This window comes from Chenopodium album, chromosome 24, assembly GCF_948465745.1.
Source record: "Chenopodium album chromosome 24, dcCheAlbu1.1, whole genome shotgun sequence".
Taxonomy (NCBI): domain Eukaryota; kingdom Viridiplantae; phylum Streptophyta; class Magnoliopsida; order Caryophyllales; family Amaranthaceae; genus Chenopodium; species Chenopodium album.
Genome location: NC_137857.1, coordinates 35,980,343 through 36,004,928, shown reverse-complemented (window position 1 = coordinate 36,004,928; position 24,586 = coordinate 35,980,343). Strand labels below are relative to the sequence as shown.

Here is a 24,586-nt window from a genome sequence, read left to right as displayed (position 1 = left end):
AATTTACAGGTGAAAGAGAATGAATTGCTGCACTTTTGATCGAGAAGGAGGAGGTTGAGAATTCGGTTGAGCAGCTTCAGGCTTCGTTGAGGATTTCCAAAGCTAAGGTGAATCAATTGGAGGAGAAAAACAAAAGGTGGGCGGTGGGTTGCATCATCGGCGCGAGGGAGGGGGAAAACGACGTAGCTGCAAGAGGGGTGGGGGCGACCTTGCGGCGTTTAGAGTTTGGGTGGCCGGATTTTGAGGGGTAGGATTTGGTTGTTGTGACAACCGTAAAGGGGTAGTGGGGGGCTGGGTGGGATTTCCGACCACCGCTCCCTTATCCCCAACTGTTTCTGCCTCCTTCTCTTACCCATCCAATTTCGACAACCTCCTCCGATACCTAGGTGGTGCGGCTGGGCTGGGTGGTCAGGGAAGGGGTGAGGGGCTGATTTTTTTTTTTTAATAATATATTTGGCTAATTAGGTATAGACACGTGGCATTTATGGAAAAAAAATAATAATAACCTTTTCAACCAGTAATAGGTCAAAGGGATTGAAGAAATTAAAGTAAACAGCCCCCAAAGTTGGGATTATTCTAGAATAATCCAAAGTTGGGATTATTAAAAGAAAATGGAGCAAAGTTGGGATTATTATGTATAAATTTTCCTTAAAAAAATATCAAAAGGATAGGTGGACTTATGGACAAGGGGTGAGCAAAAATTCCGGGTACTCGAAATTAGAACAGAACCGAAATTGGTCACGGTGGTTCCAATTCCAGAAAATAAATTAAGGAACCGGTTGCAATTTCAAATTTCCATTTTTTGAACCCGAAAACAGTTGGGTATCCGATTACCTTATATATAATAAACTAAATATTTTGAAAAACAAAAATATGTTGAACGTATCTAGGTAGTAAAATAAAAATATATATTATTAATAATGTAACATAAATAAAATAGCTTTATGCATATATAAATTTAAGTATGAAACGCTAAAAATAAAAAATGGATTAAAATAAGTATTAAAACTTGTATTAAATTTTAATGAATATGTACATAAGTGGGTACCCGGAACCAGTACCTGGTGGTTCCAATTCTAATTCCGAAACTTTAGGACCCTGTTGAAGTGGTTCAATTTCAATTCCGAATTTTAGGACCGGTTCTAACCAATTTCAGGTTCGGTTCCTAAAATTTTGAGCGGGTACCCGGTTTGCTTACCCCCTAAATATGGACTATCTATGAAGTACTACGGGCAAAGGCTACACATACACAAAGAGTATGTGGGCCCAACATATACTTTGATGTGGCAACATATTATTGGTCTAATTAAAATTTAATTTTCAGATTTTTCATTAGAGCTTAAAGGTGATGTGACAAGTTTATTTTTATTTTTATTGTTTTATTAGAAGTCTTGGTGAACATATACACCCCCAATAAAAAACATAGTAATTTGCATTATTCGTAAATATGTTTCTAAAAATATAGTATGTTTTTATCATACATGGAGTACTTTCATTATGCTCAAAATAAAGAGATTAAGAGGGAGGAAGTTGAAAATTTCCTTCAATGAAATTTTATATAATTTTCTTCAAATTTTATTTAATTTAGATTCAACTGAGATAACAGTGTGTTGAATAAATTTTATAAATTTTTGGTATTGCATTAAAAAATAGTGGTAAATTATTGGATTTGTTGGAAAATAACACCACAAATTTTTAATTTTATTTTTATTATAACACCACATTATCTCAAATTTGTATTATAACACCACCAAAAAACCAAAAATCCAATCAATAAGTATACTTGGTGGGTCCCACTAACGATTTCATCCAAAAATCCGTTAGTTGGTGGTGGAATCAAATTTTTTTGGTTTTTTTTTTTTTTTTTTTTTTTTTTTTTTTTTTTTTTTGTGGTGCTATAATAAAAATGTGAGATAATGTGGTGTTATAATCAAAATTTTTAAAAATTTGTGGTGTTATTTTCTTAAAAATCCTAAATTATTTATGATTTTACCTATTAATGCTGAAGGTTTTTTTTTTTTTTTTTTTTTTTTTTTTTTTTTTTTGACGGATTAATAAAATCGTAGAGGTATATATAGTACTAATAGTGGTCATATTATCCTACACAATTATGATAAAAAGGTTTCTATATCAGTTTTAAATTATTACTCGTATTATACAAATACTATGAGAGGTGTGCGAAGGTATGAATGATATGCTTTCCAACAGCAAGTAAGTCTTAGCTTTCGAGGCCATTTGGGAATCACGGGAAGCTCCTCGATAAATAACCTTATTGAATAGAAAAATACTCTCCTTAGGCCAAATGGAAGGCAAAAATACATGAAATTGAATCATCTGGTAAAGATTTTGGAGCTTGATGTCGAAATTAACTAAATTGATATATGGGATGTATCCTGAAATCATATAATGTTGTTGAACACCATAAGTGGCCATTAGTCAGTCGATAATACTCATAAAAATTGTACATAGACATACTGTAATAAATAACTAGATACTTCGTACTGTAAGTTCTAATAAATGATTTTTATACTCTTATTACGGATCGGAGTATCATTTTTTTATCCTGATAGTCCGAAGGAACATTAATTGCAGCAACTGAGCAAACAATACTCATAAAAATTGTACATAGACAAATTGAAATACGAGTAAATAACTAGATACTTCGTACTGTAAGTCGATAATATTTCCTTCATTCTGCCCCTTTATTAATTAAGTGTTTGTTGCGAAAAAACAAAATTAAGTGTTTGTTTTTCTAATTTAATTGATATCCTAAAATTAAGTGTCTATTTCTATTTTTGACTCATGTATAATTAGTTAATTACCTATACACCCCTGCTTTATACGGAGTACCTTTTAAACTTTCCTAAATATCCTTCAAAGTTAGTGCTCACATTTACTAATTGCATAAACCAACCAAATAAATCAAATGCATTTTAATCATAGTTCCCACTAGAAAACCAAATATTATGACCCCCAAGAGTATAAAACCAAATATTAACTATTAGAAAGCATATTAGAAACGATCATTTAATAAAGAAATGAAGAGAGTAGTAATTTTAGTACTGTGTACCGATTTAACACCCAAGACCCGATAGACCCACTAGATGTGGACGTATTCAATAATTAAACCGACTATATAAAATCACATTTTAAACCTGTGTCCTTTAATAAAAACAAAAATCTGGGACCATTAGTGGTCAAGGCTTCAGACTAACGCACACCCATGAAGGACTAGTGGACTTCTGAAGGTCATTTAGTCATTGTACAAGCACAAGTAATTATTGATGTCAAAAATTGTCATAATAATTCAAATTTAATTTTACATGTGATCAATCAATCAATCAATAACTATATACTAAAAGACACACTAGCAATGACACGTGTCATCTCCTGGTGTGTTCTTAGTATTTTGTTTTTTTTAATTAATGAAAAAAATTTATTCAAGGAAGTTATTTAAAAAAAAGTTTCTTTTTGTCAACTAAATAAACAACAAATAATACTTACCTTTCTTATGTGAAATATAATTTATTCTACAAAGATATTAACTTTTTATTGTGTATGCCATAAATTAACTTATATAAAGAAAATGTAGAGTAATTAAAATAACCGTGCATGGCACGGAACCTAACCTAGTATACAATTATTTAACAGTTGATTAGTAAAAGACTAGCTAGGATTATTGTGGTGATAAGTCTGCTTCGTTACTATAAATAAGCCTGTTTTCTCCTCCTATTTTACAAACTAAAACAGCAACAAAAGAAGGGGAAAAAAAAAAAAAAATTCCCCTTACAAAAACACCTTTAATTTATTACTGCTAAAACTCCCAAATTAATTAGCCACTTAAATATTATAATCATGACCCAAATACAAGAAATTACAGCATTTAAGGGAAATTCTTCCCTTGCAAAGCAGAGCTTTTTCCAGCAGTCCCATAATATTCCCTTTCCAGTTGAGTCATCTAATCATATTTATTTAATCTTATTAATTATTTTTGTCGAATTGAATAAACGGCAATACAAATTACAAATGAGGTTAATTATTGCATCTTTGAAAAAAAACTATCATTATTGTACTCCATATTTTATTAAGCTTGCATTGTATGTTCTATTCTCGACAACTTTATTAGATCTAGTTTATACAATTCTATTACACTGATTTGTGCGTGATTTTGTTTTTTTAATTTTAATTTTTATTATTACAGCATGAGTGTCAGTTTCAGCAGTTGGTCAAGAAGATAAAGGAAACAATGGCGAACAAATCGTGTGAAGGCGGTGTTGTTGACGTAGAAGAGTTGGTTATTATTGATGCCATCCAGAGGTTAGGACTCGAATGTTACTTTCGAGACGATATTCATGGTGTACTGAGAAAATGTAGCGAAACCGGTTGTGAAGGTGGTGGTGATAACCTTCATGGTGTTGCTCTTCGCTTTCGGCTACTGAGACAAGCAGGATACAATGTACAAGCAGGTTAATTGCCTAACATTTTATGCTATCTTAATCTTTTTTGTGTTTGCAACGTTGATTTGATGAATTTACCCTAAACATTTTATTCTTTATATTAAGGATGAAAATTTTAAATGTGCAATATAACAAAAGAGGCAATAAATGTAACGTATATTAAGGTACTCTGATCCGTAACACTTTGTATTATTATTATATTAATCAACTTTAGGGTTATAACTCTTGTAATTTTCTTTGTCGTAGAATAAAACAATTAAAGTAGTACAATAATTTCTTTGTAATAAAGTTGTCATAATGAGAGTGAGGATAGCTCAGGTGGTTAGAGCTTCTCTGCCGGTTTCAAGAGATCTGGGATTGATTCCGTTGTCATATATTTTGGTGATATTATTTCTTGAATTAGAAATTTTGACACTAATAATATGTAAAATTTTGGTGTTGATCTACAGACACTTTCAGAAAGTTCAAGGACAACAATGGGAGATTCAGACAAGAGCTTGAGAATGACACAAAAGGGCTAATGAGTCTTTTCGAGGCATCGGAGCTGCGCATCCCAGGAGATCAAATACTTGATGAAGCTTGTGAATTTACATGGAATCTCCTAAAGATGTTTTTGAAGAACAGCGTCGAAAGATCTGATGAGACCGCGATAATAAGAAACATTCTTAACAATCCATTTCATAAAAGCCTTCCTAGACTTACCGCAAAGAACCAAATACACAATTTTGAAACTTTGCTAAATTCTCTACATGATGGTTGTTATGGTACGAATGACTGGATTAAAGATATACAAGAACTAGCTAAAATTGATGTCAACATGTCTCAAACCACCCTAAAAAATGAAATTAATCAAGTTTCTAGGTACGTAACATTATTTCAAAAAAATTCCCTTACATATAAATAACTATTCATCGTCTACCAGTAATGATTTATGATTGGATTTTTATGTTCATTTTACTTAGGTGGTGGAACAAACTTCGCATGGCTGAGGTATTGGAGCATGCAAGACACCAACCAGTAAAATGGCATATGTGGTCCTCGATTGCCCTCCCTGGCCTGGATAAGGCAGATCTAAGAACAGAACTCACAAAATCGATATCTTTTGTTTATATCATCGACGACATTTTTGATGTCTATGGAAAACTCGAGGAGCTCACTCTCTTCACCGAAGCTGTCAATAGATGGGACTATGCCAACATCAAAGGTTTACCGGACTACATGAAATTTTGCCTTGATGCACTTTTTGACACTACAACTGAGATGTGCCACAAAATTTACATTAAACATGGATGGAACCCTAAAGATTTTTTACAAAACGCGGTATGTCAATGTTTTTGTTAATGATGGCGGAGTCATTATAGATCGTACCTCCTTTCGAAATCCTTAGTACATTATTATTATATAGGGGATAATATGTGTTGTTATTTGTTGATATACAGTGGGCAGAGTTATGCAATGCTTTCTTAGTAGAAACAAGGTGGTTTACTTCCAAGCATTTGCCTAAAACTAAGGATTATTTGAAGAATGGAGTGGTTAGTTCTGGTGTTTATGTTGTTTTTGCAACCGTCTTCTCACTCTTGGGTGAAGCAAGAAATGTTAATAACACAAATGTTTGGAACAACCATCCTAGAATTGCTTCTATGACGGGTACACTTCTTCGTCTTTGGGATGACCTAGGGAGCGCTAAGGTATGTATGGCTTTAAATTTGTAGTTATCTATATTAGACTGTCTCATACAAGATTTTGTATTTCGAACCTTACTAAAATATGGTACATAAAATTTTAGGATGAGGATCAAGATGGTTACGATGGATCATTTGTAGCGTGTTACATGAATGAGTACCAAGAGAGCTCAGAAGAAAGAGCACGCGAACAAGTTCTAGGGATGATTTCGGAAGCATGGAAGTACCTCAATGAAGAGTGCCTATCTCAGTCTCCGTTTTCAACAGATTTAAAAAGTGCTTTGCTCAATTTAGCAAGGATGATTCCGATTATGTACAAATATGATGACAACCATCGTCTGCCAAGCCTTGAGAAGCACATGAACTCATTGCTTAATGAGTAAAGATAAAAAAAAAAAAAAATCTAGTCATCTAATCAATCTTAAACGATTGATCTTTCTAAGTAATTACACCAATTTCTCTAGTTTATTATGGAGCAAATATGCTACTGCATAAGTGTTATGTTTATCAATCTATTTTTTTTTTATTTTTTATAAGTATTATGTTTAGGAATAAGTGGTAATTCACTACACATGAATAAATGATGAGTAGAATGAATTGAAGTTTACACATCTCACCTAGATTCTTGATTCAGCATGGCAAGGTTTAGACCTTTTGGGATTGACAATAAGCAGTGCTCGACCAAATTATAACTAATTTCATATTGATTCACAAGGTTATAATAGGAATAATTATTATAATCTTTTGGGCAAATCGAATCTAATAATACCTCAGTTAAAAGACAATCAAAAAGAAATAATTGGAATAATTATTTTGGTAAGTATTATGAACACCAAGTAAAAAAGAATATATCTGTCATAAAGATACTACTACATCCAAGTAAGATTTGGAATGATTTTATTATAGAATAAAAAAAAATTAAAAAAAAAAAGAAAGGGAAGGGGAGTTTTTAAAGAAAAAAACAGGCACCACGATGTCACACGTGTCACCCCCGATGTATTATTGATTGATTGACTAATCACCTATAATAGGAAAAAAAAACATCATATACCAATCCAATATATTCCCTCCGTTTCTTATTTCTTGCAACAGGGGGGGTGCACGGTTCTCAAGTCAAAAGTTTTTAAGCATTATCATTAAAAAGTAAGGGCATGTAAATAATGTAATTAAGGAGAGAGGGTGAATAATTAATTAAACAACTAAAAGTCCAACACCACCACCGATGAACGCGGACGCCACCCAGAACCACCAACAACGAAAAGCTACCACCTAGAACCACCAGCAGAACCACCCAGAAACCACCCAGACTCACCCGAAACCACCCAAAACCACCTGAATCGCCCAACGAAACCACTTCAACCCAAAACCACCCAGATCTAGAACCCACTCCACCCACAACCACCACCCAAACCCACCACACCAAACCCACAAAACCACCAAAACCCCTCTTCTACCCCTGCGAAACCACCGACACCACCAGATCTAGACCCACTGACACCACCAACACTACCGAAAACGACTAGTTGCAAGACCCACGAAACCCCAAAACTCCTCTTCCACCCTTGCGAAACCACCGACACCACCAACAATACCAGAGCTAGACCCACAGACACCACCAACACCACCGAAAACGACTAGTTCAAGATCCAAGAAACCACCAGACCGATCCCCATGACCTTCCTCCACCCCTATGAAACCACAAACCACAAAAACCACCTTTACCACCGAAGCCAGCGAAACCTGCGAAACCTGCCGACAACCCACCACAACCACCCACGACACCACCAAAAGCACGGACGAACCACCAAATTCACCAACAACCAGACCTGAAACTCACTAAAAGGGTAGTTTGGAATTTGATTATGAGAGATGAAGATGATGAAATGATAGATGAAGGAGGAGAGAGAAAGATAATGGGTTTGATTATTTGGGTGTGATTTCATAGATAATCAATCTACTATAGATTAAGGTTATAATGGGTTGTAATTATGTGTAGCTTTATGTGTTAAAATATTTTAAGTAAGGGTATATTGGTCATTTTGACAGGAAAAAGTTTCCAAATAAGGAAAAAAATAAGTTTGTTGTAAGAAATGTGAATCACCCCAAAATGGTAAATATTGCAAGAAAAGAAACGGAGGGAGTAGTAATAATACTACTCCAGTACATAGTAAATGTATGCCCCATAAAAGTGATATGGCCCGAAAATATATCCGGCCATAAAAGCGATATGACCTCAAAAGACCAGACTTGAAAATTTCACAACTAATGTTTGTTTGTTCTGTCCAGTTTTATTCTCTCAAATAATGTTATCCTCAATAATACAGCTAAATGAATAAAATCGTTTTCTGCAATTTCATATGTCATGTTCATGAGTATCATGACGTTAGATCTATTGCGTAACACTAATGTTTTTTCAAAAAAGTATAGTATAATCTCTTAAAACTAATTTCATTTACTGCCCTGTTTTTAGAGATGTCAGTGGGGCGAGTCAAGTAGGAGACCCGCCCCATCCCCGCCTCGATGGGTCAAGGTTTGGCGGGTGACGGGGCGGGGATGGGGATAAAAACCATACCCGTCATGGGTGATGAGGCGGGGATGGTTTTTAAGCTATACCCGCCCCGGCCCGCCCCATACCCCGCTTGACCCGCCTCGTACCCACCCATACTTGTGTAAAAATAATTAAATAAATTAATTAAATTATACAGTGTTACTCCATATACTTATGTAAAAATAATTAAATAAATTAATTAAATTATACAGTGTTACTCCATTTAGTTTTTGTAGTGGAGTTTTTTTTTTCTAAGTGAAGTATCTTTTATTTAATATTGAAGTTTCTAGAGGCTAAAGAGTTAGCCCATCAGCCCACAAACCACATCAGTAGTTCAGTAACTTCTCATTCATTTTAGAAACCTAATTTACTCTTTCTCTCTCCTAACTCCTATAGTCCTACCGACACAAAGTTGCTGCTCAAGACTATTTATCAAGGTAAATCTCTTATGTCTTCCTTCTTTTTCCTCATTTTAATATGATTTCTTAGATTCACTTGTGTTTGATGAATTTAGGGATTAATTTTAAATTTGTTTTCAATTTATTCAATTAATCAACTGTAACATTTTATTTCACTTATAATGAATTTATATATTTTTCTTATTAAGACTTGTTGTATTTGCAGATTATGGAGATTTCAAAAAGGATGAATGTGCTAAATTAGTAGTAGAATAAGAGGAAGAATTTGAAGAACAAGTGGAGTATGCTAAATTATTAAGACTTGTATTTACAGATTATGGGAGACTAGTAGCTAGGTGGGTGAGGGCGGGGAAGGTGGGGCTGAGGCGGGGATGGATATCCGCTGTGGGGACGGGGCAGCGGGGCGGGGATGGTTTTTGGGTTGGACCCGCCGGGACCAGGATGGGGATAAGTTTCAGACCCGCGACGGGGATGAGGATGGAAATGTGAAGGGGGGATGGGGATGAAAATGCCAAAACCCGCCCCGCCCCGGGGATGAGGATGGAAATGTGAAGCGGGGATGGGGATGAAAATGCCAAAACCCGCCCCGTTGACATCCCTACCTATTTTATATTGTTTGCAATGATTTGATGTAAAGTGTAATAAAATGTCTAATTACTGCAAATAATATAAAAGAAGGTAATAATTTTTATATTCCTATTTAAATGTAGCATGAGAATTAAAGGAAATGGAAGATTTTGAGAAAAATATTATTTCTATTGTGAATCCGAACTTACACAATTTTTTCTCAATTTTTTTTTAAAAATAATTAATCCAAAAAGCAATATGTGTGTATGAAGTGTCCAATTCAATTTTGGTAAGGGATATGGATGAGTGAATGGCTAACTGGCTATTGAATGGTTCTTCTTTGTAAAATTGAAATTTGACAATCCATCTTTTTGTTGCCCAATTTTAAGCCATAAAACATGATATTCCTTAATATAACGACATTACTACATTAGAACTATAGCATAATATTACTAACACCCCATTACTAAATATATATTTTATGAGAGTGAGAGATAATTCAAGTGGTTAAAGCTTCTCTCCCGATTGGGTGTGTTAAATTTCGAAACAATATGAAATGGGCCTGGGCAACCCGAACAAGGAGGAGAGTTAGGTCCACAAATAAGGCTATGGAGCTTCTATACTAAAACCAATTGGCATTAGTAGGAGAAACTCCTCTACCTTATAAAGTGGAACCACCTCTTCTCTTTCTCCAATGTGGGACACTCACAAGTGATACACATTGGGTTCCAACAGGGTGATTCTGGAATCGATTCTCATTACTCTCCCTTGTGGCTCTCTAAACAACAAAAAAACTAAATATTTTGTATTGTATGAAATATCTAATCAAATGTTTGGTAGAGATGGGATAATTGTACACCTATGATTGTGTGGATAACTTTTAATTTAACCATAGTATAAGAATTTGCTTTACATTTCAATGTGAGACAATAATTACACTCATTTACTTGTTTTCAATAAGGAATGAGATCGGTTTTCAAGGTACTTTATTAGGACGAATTGATAAGATGGGAACACTTGGTTCCCTTATTAGCTTAGCATTCACCCATTATCCCTTATTTAGCTTAGCATTCAAAATTTTATTATCAACTCACAATACACCTTTGATAATGCATGCTTTGATGGTCATAGAGAAGTCCCTAAATATCCCAATCTTAATCATCTTATCTTCTTTACACCTTTGAATCCAATTCGTTAACACGTAACAACTACATGATCCATTTAAATGCAATAATCCTCAACCGACGTACCTTGATTCCTAGTACCGGTCGTCCCCTTAGCTTGGTCCCTTTATAGTGACGAGTTTTGATTTTTTGTCTTAAAAATCTTCTACGGAAATGGTGCATATATAATCACATGCAAGAAAGTAATATGCTTGTACTATTTGCAGTGGTGAGGTATGACTCAAGTGGGGTTCAAAACTCATTGCACTAATTCAGTCCACAACCAAAGAGAAGTAGGTATATTTGAGGATCGGAATTACATATAAATGAAAAATAGCTAATCATAGGTATGATTTTTCCACCTAGCTTTCATACTTCCTTCGTGTTTTAATAAGTGGACCCAGCGTTGTTCACGCTGCAGGTTTGTCTAAACCCTGTGCAAACAACCTTATTGCACAGGGCCCCGAAAGTTAAGGAGCCTAATATTAAAGTTAGTCTTTCATAAAAGGATATACTCGTACTTGTATAATTTTGATGCTTCAAGAAGTAAAAAAAAAAAAATGGAATTCGTCAAATTGGTTAGCCGCTACATTAGTTCAACTATCATCTGAGAACTATTTGTCAAAAAAAAAAAAAAAAAAAAAAAAAATCATCTGAGAACTAAAGTCAGAGAATTGAGCATTTATAACTGCAGTTTAGTTTTATTTGTTTTTTTGTTTTGTTTTTTTTGTTTCCCATATTTTTATGTTAAAAAACTAAATTCTATCAATAAGGAGTAATGTGACTATGTGAGTATAGGTTTATGAAGTTCGTGTTATTAATTAAGTTAACCTTGAAAAAAAAATGATATACTATAACATCTTAAGTTAATAATACGAGTATAAGTTTCCATATTTTAGCATGTTAAAAAGATCAAATAGCATAATCTATACTATATATTAAAAGGCGTTCCTAAAAATGTTTAGGTGACACGTGGCGCTTTGCCGCTCTCCTCATTCAATCAAGTTTTTCATTCCATATGGTTCTTACAAGATTTGAACCCACAACTTTCAACTTAAACTTAAACATGTTAGTCACTAAGCTATTACCATATTACTTGTGATTATATCAAATTTAAATATTAATAAAGATTTCTATCATAGAAATAATGCAATAACCCGAGGCATCGCCCGGGCATAAAAACTAGTATAAAATTAAATTTTGCGTGGATTTTACGTTTTGAGGGCTTGTAATTATTAATAGCCCCAGGGCCTCTAAATTGTTTAAGACGGCCCTGACGCCAAGTCATGTGACCCCGAAAAAAAAATGAAAGCAAATATTGCAAATATTACACACACATAAATAAGTGGCGCGCGCGCACACACATATAAATAAGTGGTCAAGTGCTTTTGCCACACCAAACCTTTTATGTTTTTTTTGTTTTTCACTTGACATTTTTGTTTATTGTATTTGCATTTGACATTTTTTTGTTTTTGTTTTTTTTAAATTTATACAATCAAAATTCTAGTTTATATATACATCAATTAACTAATTTAAAAGTATCTTATGTAATATTCGATAATTACGAAAGTCCGAACCCATACCCATAGCTAGTGAAAATTTTTGAATCCACTACTGCTTTTATTTACTTAATCCTAGCTATTTAGTCCATAATAGTAACCTATATTATATGAGTAATATCAATTAATCTAATTGAAATTGTAGCTTAATTTTTAGAATAAGTTAACTCAATTTGAGTTAGCGCATAACATATTAACATGGTATATACCATGGTACATAATAGTAACCTATGTTATATACTTCGTATGTTATATACTTCGTATGTTATATGAGTGTATATTATAGGAGTAATATCAACTAATCTAAATTGAAATTGTAACTCAAAAGCATTATGGTATATACCTGAGGCAAGCGAATAGCTACCTCATGAAGACGACTATCAATTTCTGCTCCGACTGTACTATAATGACCATAATGCTTTTCTAAAGCAGCACTGATTTCATCGCAAAAATGACAATCAAGGCCTATTCCTTGTATAGTTGTATAGCATCAATTATAACCAACTCTTCTACATCACCATTTTCCTTTGGTTTGTTTGTCATTATTTTCTTTATCTTTCTTTCAGTTGATTTTCATCCAGAAAAATGAAAAAGTTGAATATGGCAAAAATAAATTTTGTCAAAAGAAGGAATAAAAAATTTAAAAAAAAAAAAAACAAAACAAAAAACAAAAAAAACCCACACAACACACACGCGGCAAAAATCAAACAATATCATACGTAATTACATAGAATCTTTTCTCCTACTAATTTTTTTTTTAAAAGGTAAGATGAAGGACTCTACTAATCGGTATCTCTCACACATTAAGCCAGTTCAGCTCCGTAGGTCACGCTTGAGGGTAGAGGGGGGAGGTTTGGGAAACCCCCTACTCCCAAGCAAAGACTCAACTGTAGAAGAGATTTACAGTGTGTTTGGATAACATTAGAGGAAGAAAAAGAAGGGGAGGGAGGAAAAGAGGAGGGGAAAGAAAGGGAGGGGAGAGAAGAATGGTGACTTTTCCTTCCAAATCTCTCTATTATTGGAGATCATTTTCTACAATTTAATCCCTCCATTTCTCTCCCCTCCAATTCCCTTACTTCCTCATTTGTTACCAAATGAAAGATATCACATCTTTTTATTTTCCTCCCCTTCTTTTCCTTCCATTTCCTTCTATCCAAACACACCGTTAATCATATAATAGACGGCTTCATCTCGTCAATGGTGCCACGGGACCATGGGGAAAATATTTTTTTGCAACACATGCATGCAAGAAAGCTAAGTGTACACAAACCACGTCCAAGTTTCTCTTACATTCGTTGATTTCTAGTTTTAGGAAAATCGGTATTTATCAAGTATCTGTTCATACCTAAAAGTAGGTCACCTTGGCCAAGGAATGAAGCAATTTTACTATCACCCTCTAATTCTACTATCATAAAAGAATCATACTAAAACACCATGGCCGCCTCGGCTGTCCTTACAGCTGCCATTTTTAACACCAAATCATGGATAAGCAACAGGGCTACAACAAGAGAAGCTCGATTGATGGCGAAAACTACTGCAACCATTTCCAACGGAGCTTATAATCATATTGCTAAGAAAGGATATAGTAACATTCAGTATACATCTCCTGTAAAACAGAGCTCGGTACTTGTGCATATCCATATACAAGTATAACCTTCCAATATGTTGCATCATTTAATATGTATTCTGTATAAGGTTTAACCTTCTTCCATACGCAGCAGGAATATCAGCTTCAGCAAGCGGTGAAAAAGATTAAGAAGTTATTAAGAAGCAAGTCAAGCAGTTATAATCAGGTAGAAGAGTTGATCATAATTGATGCCATCCAGCGATTAGGCCTTGAATGTTACTTTCACGGCGATATAAATGATGTGCTAAAAAGGCATCATGTGCATTGTATCACTATGGTTGAAGATGGTTCAAATCTTCATGATATTGCTCTTCGCTTTCGACTGCTGAGACAAGCAGGATACAATGTGTCTGCAGGTAAGCAGATTAATTACATACAGCCAACATATATATATGTGCATTACTTAAGTTGATTGCCTGTGCTATAGCAAACACCCCTCTAAGGTTAATTGGTCTCTGATAAGGTTATCATCAATAGAAAGATTATTTTTGTCTCTGTTTTTCTTTGATTCTTGTGAAATACTGTAAACTTAATTGACTCAATCTCGATTCTCTAAAACAGAAATCTTCAATAGATTTAGAAACAAAGACGGGAAGTTCAGCAAAGAACTTGTCAGGGACATGAAGGGACTGATGAGTCTCTTTGAAGCTTCTCAGCTAAGCACTCCAGGGGATCATATATTGGATGATGCCGGTGAATTTTGTGGGAGTCTCCTGAAATCCACCTTGATGAATGGCAGTGGACAATCTGATGAGGCAAGAGTCATACGAACAACATTGCACAATCCATATCACAAAAGCCTGCCAAGACTTCTAACACAGAATGAAGTAAAGAATTTTGAAATTTTGATGAATAATCGTCACAATTGCTGTGATATGACTGACTGGATAAAGGAGGTACAATATCTAGCAATGCTTGATGTCAACAAGGCTCAAATAACTCACAGACAAGAAATAATTCAGGTTACAAGGTAAAATTGAAAAGAATTTCACAGCAAAATCATCCAACTCAGAAAATTGCATTAACAATAGGTACTAACTTTCTGCTGTATTCTACATAATCAGATGGTGGAAAGAGCTTTGCTTGACTGAGAAGCTGAAGCTTGCAAGAAACCAACCGGTCAAATGGCATATGTGGTCCTCGGTTATTCTCCCAGGCCCCAATATGACAGAGTTAAGGACAGAACTCACAAAAGCAATATCATTCATTTATATCATTGATGATATCTTTGATGTGTATGGAACACTCGAGGAACTCACTCTCTTCACAGAAGCCGTCAACAGATGGGACTATACCAATATCAAGGGATTACCAGACTACATGACAATGTGCCTAAAGGCACTCTATAACACTACGAATAACATAAGTGGCAAAGTATACAACAAACATGGATGGAACCCCAGAGATTATCTTAGAAAAGTGGTATGTCTGCAGAATCTATTAACGAGTAAGAACTAATTTGTTGACAGCAAGTCTAGATAAGGAAATCAAGTAATCTATAACTGGATGTTTTATATGTTGTTTCAGTGGGCCGAGTTATGTAATGCTTTCCTAGTGGAGGTGAGATGGTTTTCTTTGGGACACTGCCTACCACTGAGGAGTATTTGGAGAATGGAAAAATTAGTTCAGGAGTCTATGATGTTTATGCAAACGTCTTCTCTCTCTTAGGTGAATCTGTAAATCATGGAAGCACAAATCTATTGAACAGCCATCACAACATTGTATCTTCAGCGGCTAAAATTCTCCGACTCTGGGATGATCTAGGGACTTCTAAGGTAAGTACTCTGGTTGCTGGATTCCTTTTCTGTTTTAGGTGACAAGAATATGTCAAACTGTCTATATAACTAATAACAATTTCTACAGTTGACACCCTGCATACCATCTATCAAGCTTGAATCCTAACTGAACCATAAAACTAAAAATGGAAAAAGTCATCAAAGTATATGGAATCAAAAGGCTAATTTTCATTACTTGTAATTTCGATCTTATTCTGCAGGACGAGAAGCAAGATGGGTATGATGGGTCATTTATAGATTGCTACATGAACCAATATAAAAGTAGCTCAGCTGAAAGTGCACATGAATGTGTTCATTGGATGATTTCAGATGCATGGAAGTGCCTCAATAAAGAATGCATGTCTCATTCTCCAAATTCAACAGAATTCAAGGCTGCTTTCCTTAATTTAGCAAGGATGATTCCAATAATGTACAATTATGATGAACATCAACGTCTTCCAAGCCTAGAGAAACACATGAACTCAGTGCTTCATGTGCAATAGAGCATATATATATCCTATTATGACAATGTTGCACAGTGCCGTCTCCTATTTTTTTTTGGTGGCCTGCAGCGAAAACTAAATAAGAGCCCTTAAACTATGGAGTCATATTTAATACTTGTATATTATACATCTATGACGATAAATGACTAACCCCCTTTTTTTCATTTTAATCTTTTCACAACCTGACTAGGCAACTAAGTTACTAACCCTTTATTCTTATGGTTCATGATATTTAAAATAAAAAAATTAAAAAAAAAACCCTTAATGAAAGTGAAGAGAAGAATGTTAAGGGACCTAATAATAAAAATTGGGAGGTGAAAAATTGGAAACTAAAAAAAAATTGGGATGTGATTATCATCCAAATAAGATACCCAAAAGGTCTCCAACGTTAGCAAATAATTCTGGTCTACAAGATCAATTTAAATGCTAAACTTCATAGAAGAATGATTATAAAACTACAAAGACAATAATAAACTAGTGCGTTATGAAGCATTCGAAAATCAAACATCGTAAGCATTATACTACTAGTTCAGGTAAACTATATGGTCACCAAAAGGAAAAGTTGTAACACATCAAGCACTGTAAAGAAGATGCAGAATCAGTTTCAGTACTCACAAAATAGCCACGGCAAGGTGCCAACTTCACGGCGAGGTGTTCTGTTCTTGCTTCTCTGTGTTATCTGAAGGCATCACCAAACCATATTGAACAAAGCTATTCGACTTCCCTAGCTCTACAAGTTCCTCGGCTTCTTGAATCTTCGATTCCTTCACCAACCCATTGACAACAAGCTGCAACAGAGCCTCATCAACCACAAACTGCCTCTTGAACATCTTCTTGCACAATTCGAAAGCCAATTCATATTCTCCATCATCACATAACTTCGGAACAAGGTAAGAAAATGTAATGCTATTCGGGGTAATACAACTTTCACACAACTCATAGTACAACCTTTTAGCTTCTTCTATGTCTCCTTCATTACAAAATTTCTTTATGAATACATTAAAAGTACCCACATCCGGTTTTAACCCTTCACTCTCCAAGAATTCAAACAAAGTGATAGATATTATAGGATTATTATAATATTTGTCACAGAGTAGGATATATTTGTATATATTTGTGATATAGTTTGTATTCTTATCGTACTAGGTTTCCTAACAAGATTAGGACTAGTATTGTAACACTATATATATTATTCAATGGTACACACTCCAACCCAAGGAGTTTTCCCGAAATCTAACATGGTATCACAGCCTAGATTTTTTAGGGTTCCACAAAATTAATTTTTTCCTAAAAAATTCGATCCTTTCTTTCTTCCGCATACTCTAATCTCTCGTGGTTAATTCATCACTAAATTTGCTACCTTTTTCTTTTTTGTCTTGTTTGCTGCCACATCAAGCCTTCAAATTATTTTAATTTGACTTACAGTAGCATAGTTTTTCGGTTTCCTTAGCAATGGCCAAGGATGATCAACCACCCACACCTCCTCCTCCTCCTCCCTCAAACGACTACCACCCTGCAAACTCCATCAGCAACATTCGGAACGAAGTTCCAGAAATTCTTGACCGTGACAAAGGGAATTATGGTAGTTGGGTTGAACTCTTCGAAATACATTGTCATTCCTGCAATGTTATCGATCATATAGATCCCAAATCACCTCGTCCTACGGACCTCACCTCGGCGCAGTGGAACCGCCTTGACTCAATTGTGAAAAAGTGGATTTATAATACAATTTCTGCAGACCTACGGAGCACGGTGTTATACAAGAACGCCACGGCACAGGAAACTTGGGATAGACTCGCAAATATATTCCAAGACAATGGTGAAATTCGTGCTATTTATCTTGAAAATCAATTTAACAATCTCTTTGTTGAAAATTTTCCGGATGTATCCTCCTACTGTCAGAAATTGAAGGAATTAAAAGACCAACTAGCTAATGTCGGTCAGCCTGTTTCCGAAAGAACCTTAGTTCTTCGTCTCTGTGCCGGTTTAATCGACTCCGACTATGATGGGGTGGCTCAATCCATCACTCAAATTCGACCTCTTCCCGGGTTTGATGAAGCACGATCAAGAATTTTGCTAGAGGAGTCCCGCAAATCTGCCAAGGACAATTCGGGCCAAGCGTTTGTCGCTCAGGCAAATAACACCACCACCACCACCGCGGCTGCCGCTCAGCAACAACAGCAGCCGTCGCAGCAACAGGGCAGGGGTGGTGGTGGCGGTGGGCGCAGCAACAAGGGCCGGGGCGGAAAGTCCAAACCAAAGGGCAGGGGCCGTGGTCAGCAGCAGACCCAACAGCAAGCCCAGGCCCAATCCGCCACTCCAAACCAATCTGGCCCAACGCAGCAGCAACTCTGGGCCAGCTTCCAGCAGTGGGCTCAGCAAGCCACATGGGCTAGGCCTCCTGCGCCATTCCCTGTTCAGCAGCATCAGCAATCGATCTTGGGCCAGCCCAAGTCACAGCAGGCCTATGCAGCCCAATTCGGTCAGCCCATGACCCCTACGGACTTGGCAGCTTCGTTCTCAACGATGACTCTTCCAAATCCCGACAATCAGTGGTACGTGGATTCGGGTGCCACATCTCACATGACGAATAATGCTGGTAACCTCTTACCCTTGTTTAATTTAAGCACTAAAAATCATATTTTAGTTGGTAATGGTCATCGTATTCCAGTAACAGGTTATGGTCATAGCACCCTTCCCCATACTAAATCACCTCTTGTCCTTCGTGATGTCCTCCTAGCACCTAAACTCATAAAGAACCTTATTTCAGTTCGTAAATTTACCTCTGATAATTCTGTGTCTATTGAGTTTGATCCTTTTGGTTTTTCTGTGAAGGATCTTCTTACGGGGAACATAATAACGAGATGTGATAGTTCGGGAGACTTATATCCAGTCAAAACAACCAAGTCCACTCCGTCAACCTATCTTGCTACCTCTCTCAGTGTTGTTTCTCCATCTACTTGGCATAGTCGTCTAGGACACCCTGGAGCTCATATTTTTAGCTATCTTAAGTCTAAAAATCATATTTATTGTAATAAGGAGCAAGACTCCATTTTTTGCAATTCATGTCAAATAGGAAAACATACTCGTCTCCCCTTTGACAATTCTAATAATACTACTATTTGTGCTTTTGATATTATACATGCCGATCTATGGACTTCTCCTATTCGTAGTGCTCAAGGTCACAAATATTATCTAGTTTTATTAGATGATCATACTCATTTTGTGTGGACAATTCCCTTACGATACAAGTCTCAAGCTTTTCAATCATTTATCAATTTCCGAAAATATGTTGAAACCCAATTTGAACGTCAAATTAAATGTTTTCAATGTGATCATGGTAGGGAATTTGACAATGACCCCTTTAAGCAAAAATGTATTGACCATGGAATGCTTTTCCGCTTTTCTTGTCCACACACTTCCTCACAAAATGGCAAAGCCGAGCGCATGATTCGTACACTTAATAATATTAAGCGTACAATTCTTTTTCATGCGTCTCTTCCCCCTTCGTATTGGTTTTATGCTCTTGAAACGGCTACTTATATTCTAAATATTTTGCCAACTAAAGCCCTTAAAAACAATACTCCTGCTTTTGCTTTGTTTGGAAAAACTCCTTCGTATGGTCATATCCGTGTCTTTGGGTGTCTCTGTTTTCCTAATTTGTCTGCAACAGCTCCACATAAATTAGCTCCTCGATCAACACCATGTGTTTTCTTGGGTTATCCTATCGATCATAGAGGGTATAGGTGTCTTGATCTCACCACAAATAAAATAATCATATCGCGTCATGTCACTTTTGATGAAGCGACTTTCCCATTCCGAAACCTAGCTAAGTTTCGTTCCCATGATTATGATTTTTTAGGTGATGATGATCCCCCACCTCATTTGTTGCATCCCACAGCCCGCACTCCTCAAAATGCAACGCACCCTCCTTCACCACAAAACAGCCCACACCACATTTCCCCTCCTGGCAGCCCACAAAGCCCACACATGAGCAGCCCACAAACCTCACATCTCAGCAGCCCACACCCTGCATCACCCCACACTCCAAATCCGCATCTCTCACCTTCACTCCAGCCCACTCCGCAACATGGCTGCGGAGGCCCAGTTCCAGCCGCGGGTGGGCTGCGGTCTTCACTGCCCACGCCAACTCCGGACAGCAGCCCAGCCACGCGTAGTCCACCATATACACCGCCACCTTTGCGTGGCGTTCCTCCCATACAACCAACTCGGCCACCACCTCCCTCGCCCCGTGTCACCCGTAGTCAACGGGGTATTTTTAAACCCAACCCGAAATATTGTAACCTCACAGTTCAACCTTCGGGTCCCACTCTTCATAAATCACCCCTTCCAAAGTCCTATAAACAAGCTTTAAATGACCATAATTGGAATGCGGCGATGAATGATGAATATGGTGCTTTAATTAAGACAGGGACATGGGAATTGGTGCCTAGGCCTGCGGGGGTGAACATTGTTAATTGCATGTGGCTATTTAAACATAAATACAAGTCTAATGGTGACCTTGAAAGGCACAAAGCTCGTCTTGTATGTGATGGCAGGTCGCAGGAAATTGGTGTGGATTGTGATGAGACTTTCAGTCCGGTAGTTAAACCGGCCACTATTCGTACTGTTCTCAGTTTAGCTATGGCTAAAAAGTGGTCGATACATCAATTAGATGTCAAAAATGCTTTTTTACATGGTGACTTGCAGGAAACTGTTTACATGCGCCAACCTCCGGGTTTTATTGATCAGAAAGCACCCACTCATGTTTGTCGACTCCGCAGGGCTCTCTATGGTTTGAAACAAGCTCCCAGAGCTTGGTACCAACGCTTTGCAAATTTTCTCATCAAATTGGGTTTTGTCATCTCTCAGAGTGACAACTCTCTGTTTGTTTTTCGACAGGGTGATGATATGGCATATTTGCTTCTATATGTTGATGATATTATATTAACTACCTCTTCTGACAAGTTGCGTGCAGGGATCATATCTCAGTTACAAACTGAGTTCCCTATGACTGATTTGGGTCCGTTGAGTTATTTTTTTAGGGATAGCGGTAACCCGTACTCCCTCTTATTTGCTACTTTCACAGGGAAAGTATGCACAGGAGATTTTAGAGCGTGCAGGTATGGGCTCATGTAAACCTGCAGCTACTCCAGTTGACACTAAGTCAAAACTTAGTGCAGATGCAGGACCACCGTTTCGGGATCCGACTTTGTATCGTAGTTTAGCAGGTGCTCTTCAGTACCTCACTTTCACTAGGCCAGATATTGCCTATGCGGTACAACAGGTGTGTCTTTTTATGCATGATCCTCGGGAACCTCACTTTGAGGCATTGAAACGCATTCTGCGTTATGTTCAGGGTACCATTGATCACGGCTTACATTTATATCCGACTGTTTCTCATCGACTTATTACTTACACTGACGCTGACTGGGGAGGTTGTCCCGATACCCGACGTTCCACATCGGGCTATTGTTGTTTCCTTGGGGACAACCTCGTGTCTTGGTCATCTAAGCGTCAGCATACTTTGTCTAAGTCGAGTGCAGAAGCGGAATATCGAGGCGTCGCGAATGTTGTCTCAGAGGCATGTTGGCTTCGTAATCTTTTACTTGAGTTACATTGTCCTCTACGGCAGGCTACTATTGTTTATTGTGATAATGTCAGTGCTATCTACCTTTCTGGCAACCCGGTACAACACCAACGCACCAAACATGTGGAGATGGATATTCATTTTGTTCGAGAAAAGGTTGCTTTGGGACAAGTTCGGGTTTTGCATGTTCCTACTAGATATCAGTTTGCAGACATTTTCACCAAAGGCCTACCACGAGACTTATTTTTGGAATTTAGGTCCAGTCTTAGCGTTCGCCCTCCTCCCGCTACGACTGCGGGGGTGTGATAGATATTATAGGATTATTATAATATTTGTCACAGAGTAGGATATATTTGTATATATTTGTGATATAGTTTGTATTCTTATCGTACTAGGTTTCCTAACAAGATTAGGACTAGTATTGTAACACTATATATATTATTCAATGGTACACACTCCAACCCAAGGAGTTTTCCCGAAATCTAACACAAAGCAACCGCCTTTTCAAGCTCACCTTCATCAACCAAACCCTGCAACCTCAAATTATAACTTCGAATATCCCGACCCACATCATACTCATCCATCATACCCCAAATCAATTCTCCCCCCTCGAAACCCCTCTCCCTATAAAACGCACCAAGAAGCGTATTAAACGTAACCACACTCGGGCTCACACCCTTCTCCCTCATCTCATCAATCATCAACAACCCCTCATCAAGCTTCCCCACTTCACAAAGAGCATGAATCAAAGTATTATACGAAACAACATCACAACAAATCCCCAAATCAGCTGGAACCTCTTGAAAAAGAGTGAAAACATCATCAAATCTCTTAGATTCCACCGCAGCCTTCAAAAGGGCATTAAAAGATTTAACAGTTCTAGGACAACCTAGTTCAGGCAATTCGTCGAACAGCTTACGTGCATGATCAAACATCCCAGCTTTCGCATACAACGAAACGAGACGAAGCGCGTAGCCTTCGCGGGAAATATCCTCAAAGTGTTTATGTGTATCAAGTATATTCTCGACCAGATTATATCGCTTTGCATTGGCAAGACGAGCAATCGTAAAGTCGTAAATGTTGTGACGACTACGAAACTTGGAGGATATAGTTGCATTGTGGTTAATCTTTTTCGCAAGCTCGTCGAGGTCGGTTTCCTCGGCGAGCTCCTTGATTGAAATAGGTAGTGTGGAAGTGACGGGTTTTGGAGAAATTTGTGGAATGAGTTTTGCTGTTTTGTGGGTTTTGAGTATCTTGCGAAGGCGAGACGCGGTGTTTGACATTTTTTGGGAGAAAGAATTTGGTTTGGTTTTTGGCGCTAATGTGTGAAAAATGAATGTTGGGATTGAAATGGGTTATTTATACTTCACCAACTAATTGTTGGGCTGGGCCTATTATGTCTAACTTCTAGGAGGAACAAGGAAGAGCTAGTTAATAGTAAAAAACTAGGTTAGATCCCGTGCCATGCACGGTGATCTTTAATTATATATATAGTTATATAGTATTGATTGAAAATTATTATTGTACTCCGTATAATCATAAATTAGTCGAGAAATAATAAAAGTATGAAATATGTTAATTTGGTATTTGCAATTTTAATTGTAGCTTCCAATACACAATTAAAACAAAAGTAGGCAAACAATCTGAGCAATATTTTTTCTTATTGTAATATTTATTTAAAATTTTGATTTTTGGTATATAATTGCCCATTTTTTTTAGAAAGATTTGTGAATAAATATTTTATTTTAAATATAATAATTACTACATGTTAATATGGAATATGTAAAAAAAAAAAAAATAAATAAATAATATGATTTTTGTAAATAATTTGTTTTCTTAATTGAAATATTATTTTTTTTTAGAAAAAGAAAAAAATAACTAAAGACACACCAGGAGATGACACGTGTCATTGCTGGTGTATCTTTTAGTATATAGTATTGATGATTTAAGGGTGCATAGAATGCATTTATCAACACGTGTGTCACATGCGCCATGTAAATAAGAGATGCTAATAAGCATAACTGTTTTTGCAATGTGGCTTGTTGATCATTCCTTCTTCAAACAATATTTACAAAAAATAAAAGAGAATTATAAATTTGTTTTGTGACTAGTTTTGGTCATACTATGGAGTCACAAGAAATTAACAATGATACAAAGAGGACAAAAATTGTTGTACACTAAAAACCTTATTTTAGCTGAATTGGTAAACGGATAGCATATAAGCTAGCATGAATTGAAGCGAAACAACACTTCATGATAGAGATTAGAGAATGTACGAGTAATTGAGTATGTATTTTGTGTAAATATCACTATATAACGAACTATATTAGGTTTCCAAACAAAGTTATAAGGAATGTAATTTCTACTTCGTATATATATAAACCTTATTATATATATGTATTGATTAATGTAAATTAACCCGACCAAGGAGATTTATACATGCAATCCAAGATGAAGTTACGTAGCATGTCATTTTTTCGGTGAACTAAATCATGTATAACCATGCTACTTTCTCGCAATTCCCTAAATTTGTATGCTTTATTGATAGCAAGTTCTAGCAACATTTTGATTTAACATTCAATTTTAGGCAATTTAACTTAGGGCATGTTCTCATTGACTGAACTCAGCTGAACTGAACTGAACTGAACTGAACTCAGCTGAACTGAACTGAACTGAACTGAACTGAATATATTATA

General features: G+C 36.4%; 2 protein-coding genes and 1 pseudogene across 3 annotated transcripts; 2 read left to right on the top strand and 1 right to left on the bottom strand.

Annotated features, from left to right (window-relative positions):
- The first annotated feature begins 3,821 nt into the window (after nt 1–3,821).
- Nucleotides 3,822–6,605, top strand: LOC145612247 ((3S,6E)-nerolidol synthase 1-like). The gene is made up of 6 exons (XM_081667624.1): nt 3,822–3,948; nt 4,202–4,466; nt 4,907–5,318; nt 5,420–5,777; nt 5,897–6,145; nt 6,244–6,605. The coding sequence occupies exons 1-6, from the start codon at nt 3,856–3,858 to the stop codon at nt 6,520–6,522; spliced, it is 1,656 nt and encodes a 551-aa protein (XP_081523750.1). The 5' UTR covers nt 3,822–3,855; the 3' UTR covers nt 6,523–6,605.
- Nucleotides 6,606–13,148: 6,543 nt separating this feature from the next.
- On the top strand, nt 13,149–16,438 carry LOC145612028 ((3S,6E)-nerolidol synthase 1-like; annotated as a pseudogene). Its single transcript, XR_014106511.1, has 6 exons — nt 13,149–14,018; nt 14,114–14,378; nt 14,584–14,992; nt 15,087–15,444; nt 15,550–15,797; nt 16,019–16,438. The product of XR_014106511.1 is annotated as a (3S,6E)-nerolidol synthase 1-like (transcript).
- A 401-nt stretch (nt 16,439–16,839) lies between these two features.
- Nucleotides 16,840–23,173, bottom strand: LOC145612604 (uncharacterized). The gene is made up of 2 exons (XM_081667943.1): nt 22,384–23,173; nt 16,840–17,354 (listed from the first exon to the last, which is right to left on the bottom strand). The coding sequence occupies exons 1-2, from the start codon at nt 23,171–23,173 to the stop codon at nt 16,942–16,944; spliced, it is 1,203 nt and encodes a 400-aa protein (XP_081524069.1). The 3' UTR covers nt 16,840–16,941.
- Nucleotides 23,174–24,586: the final 1,413 nt, after the last annotated feature.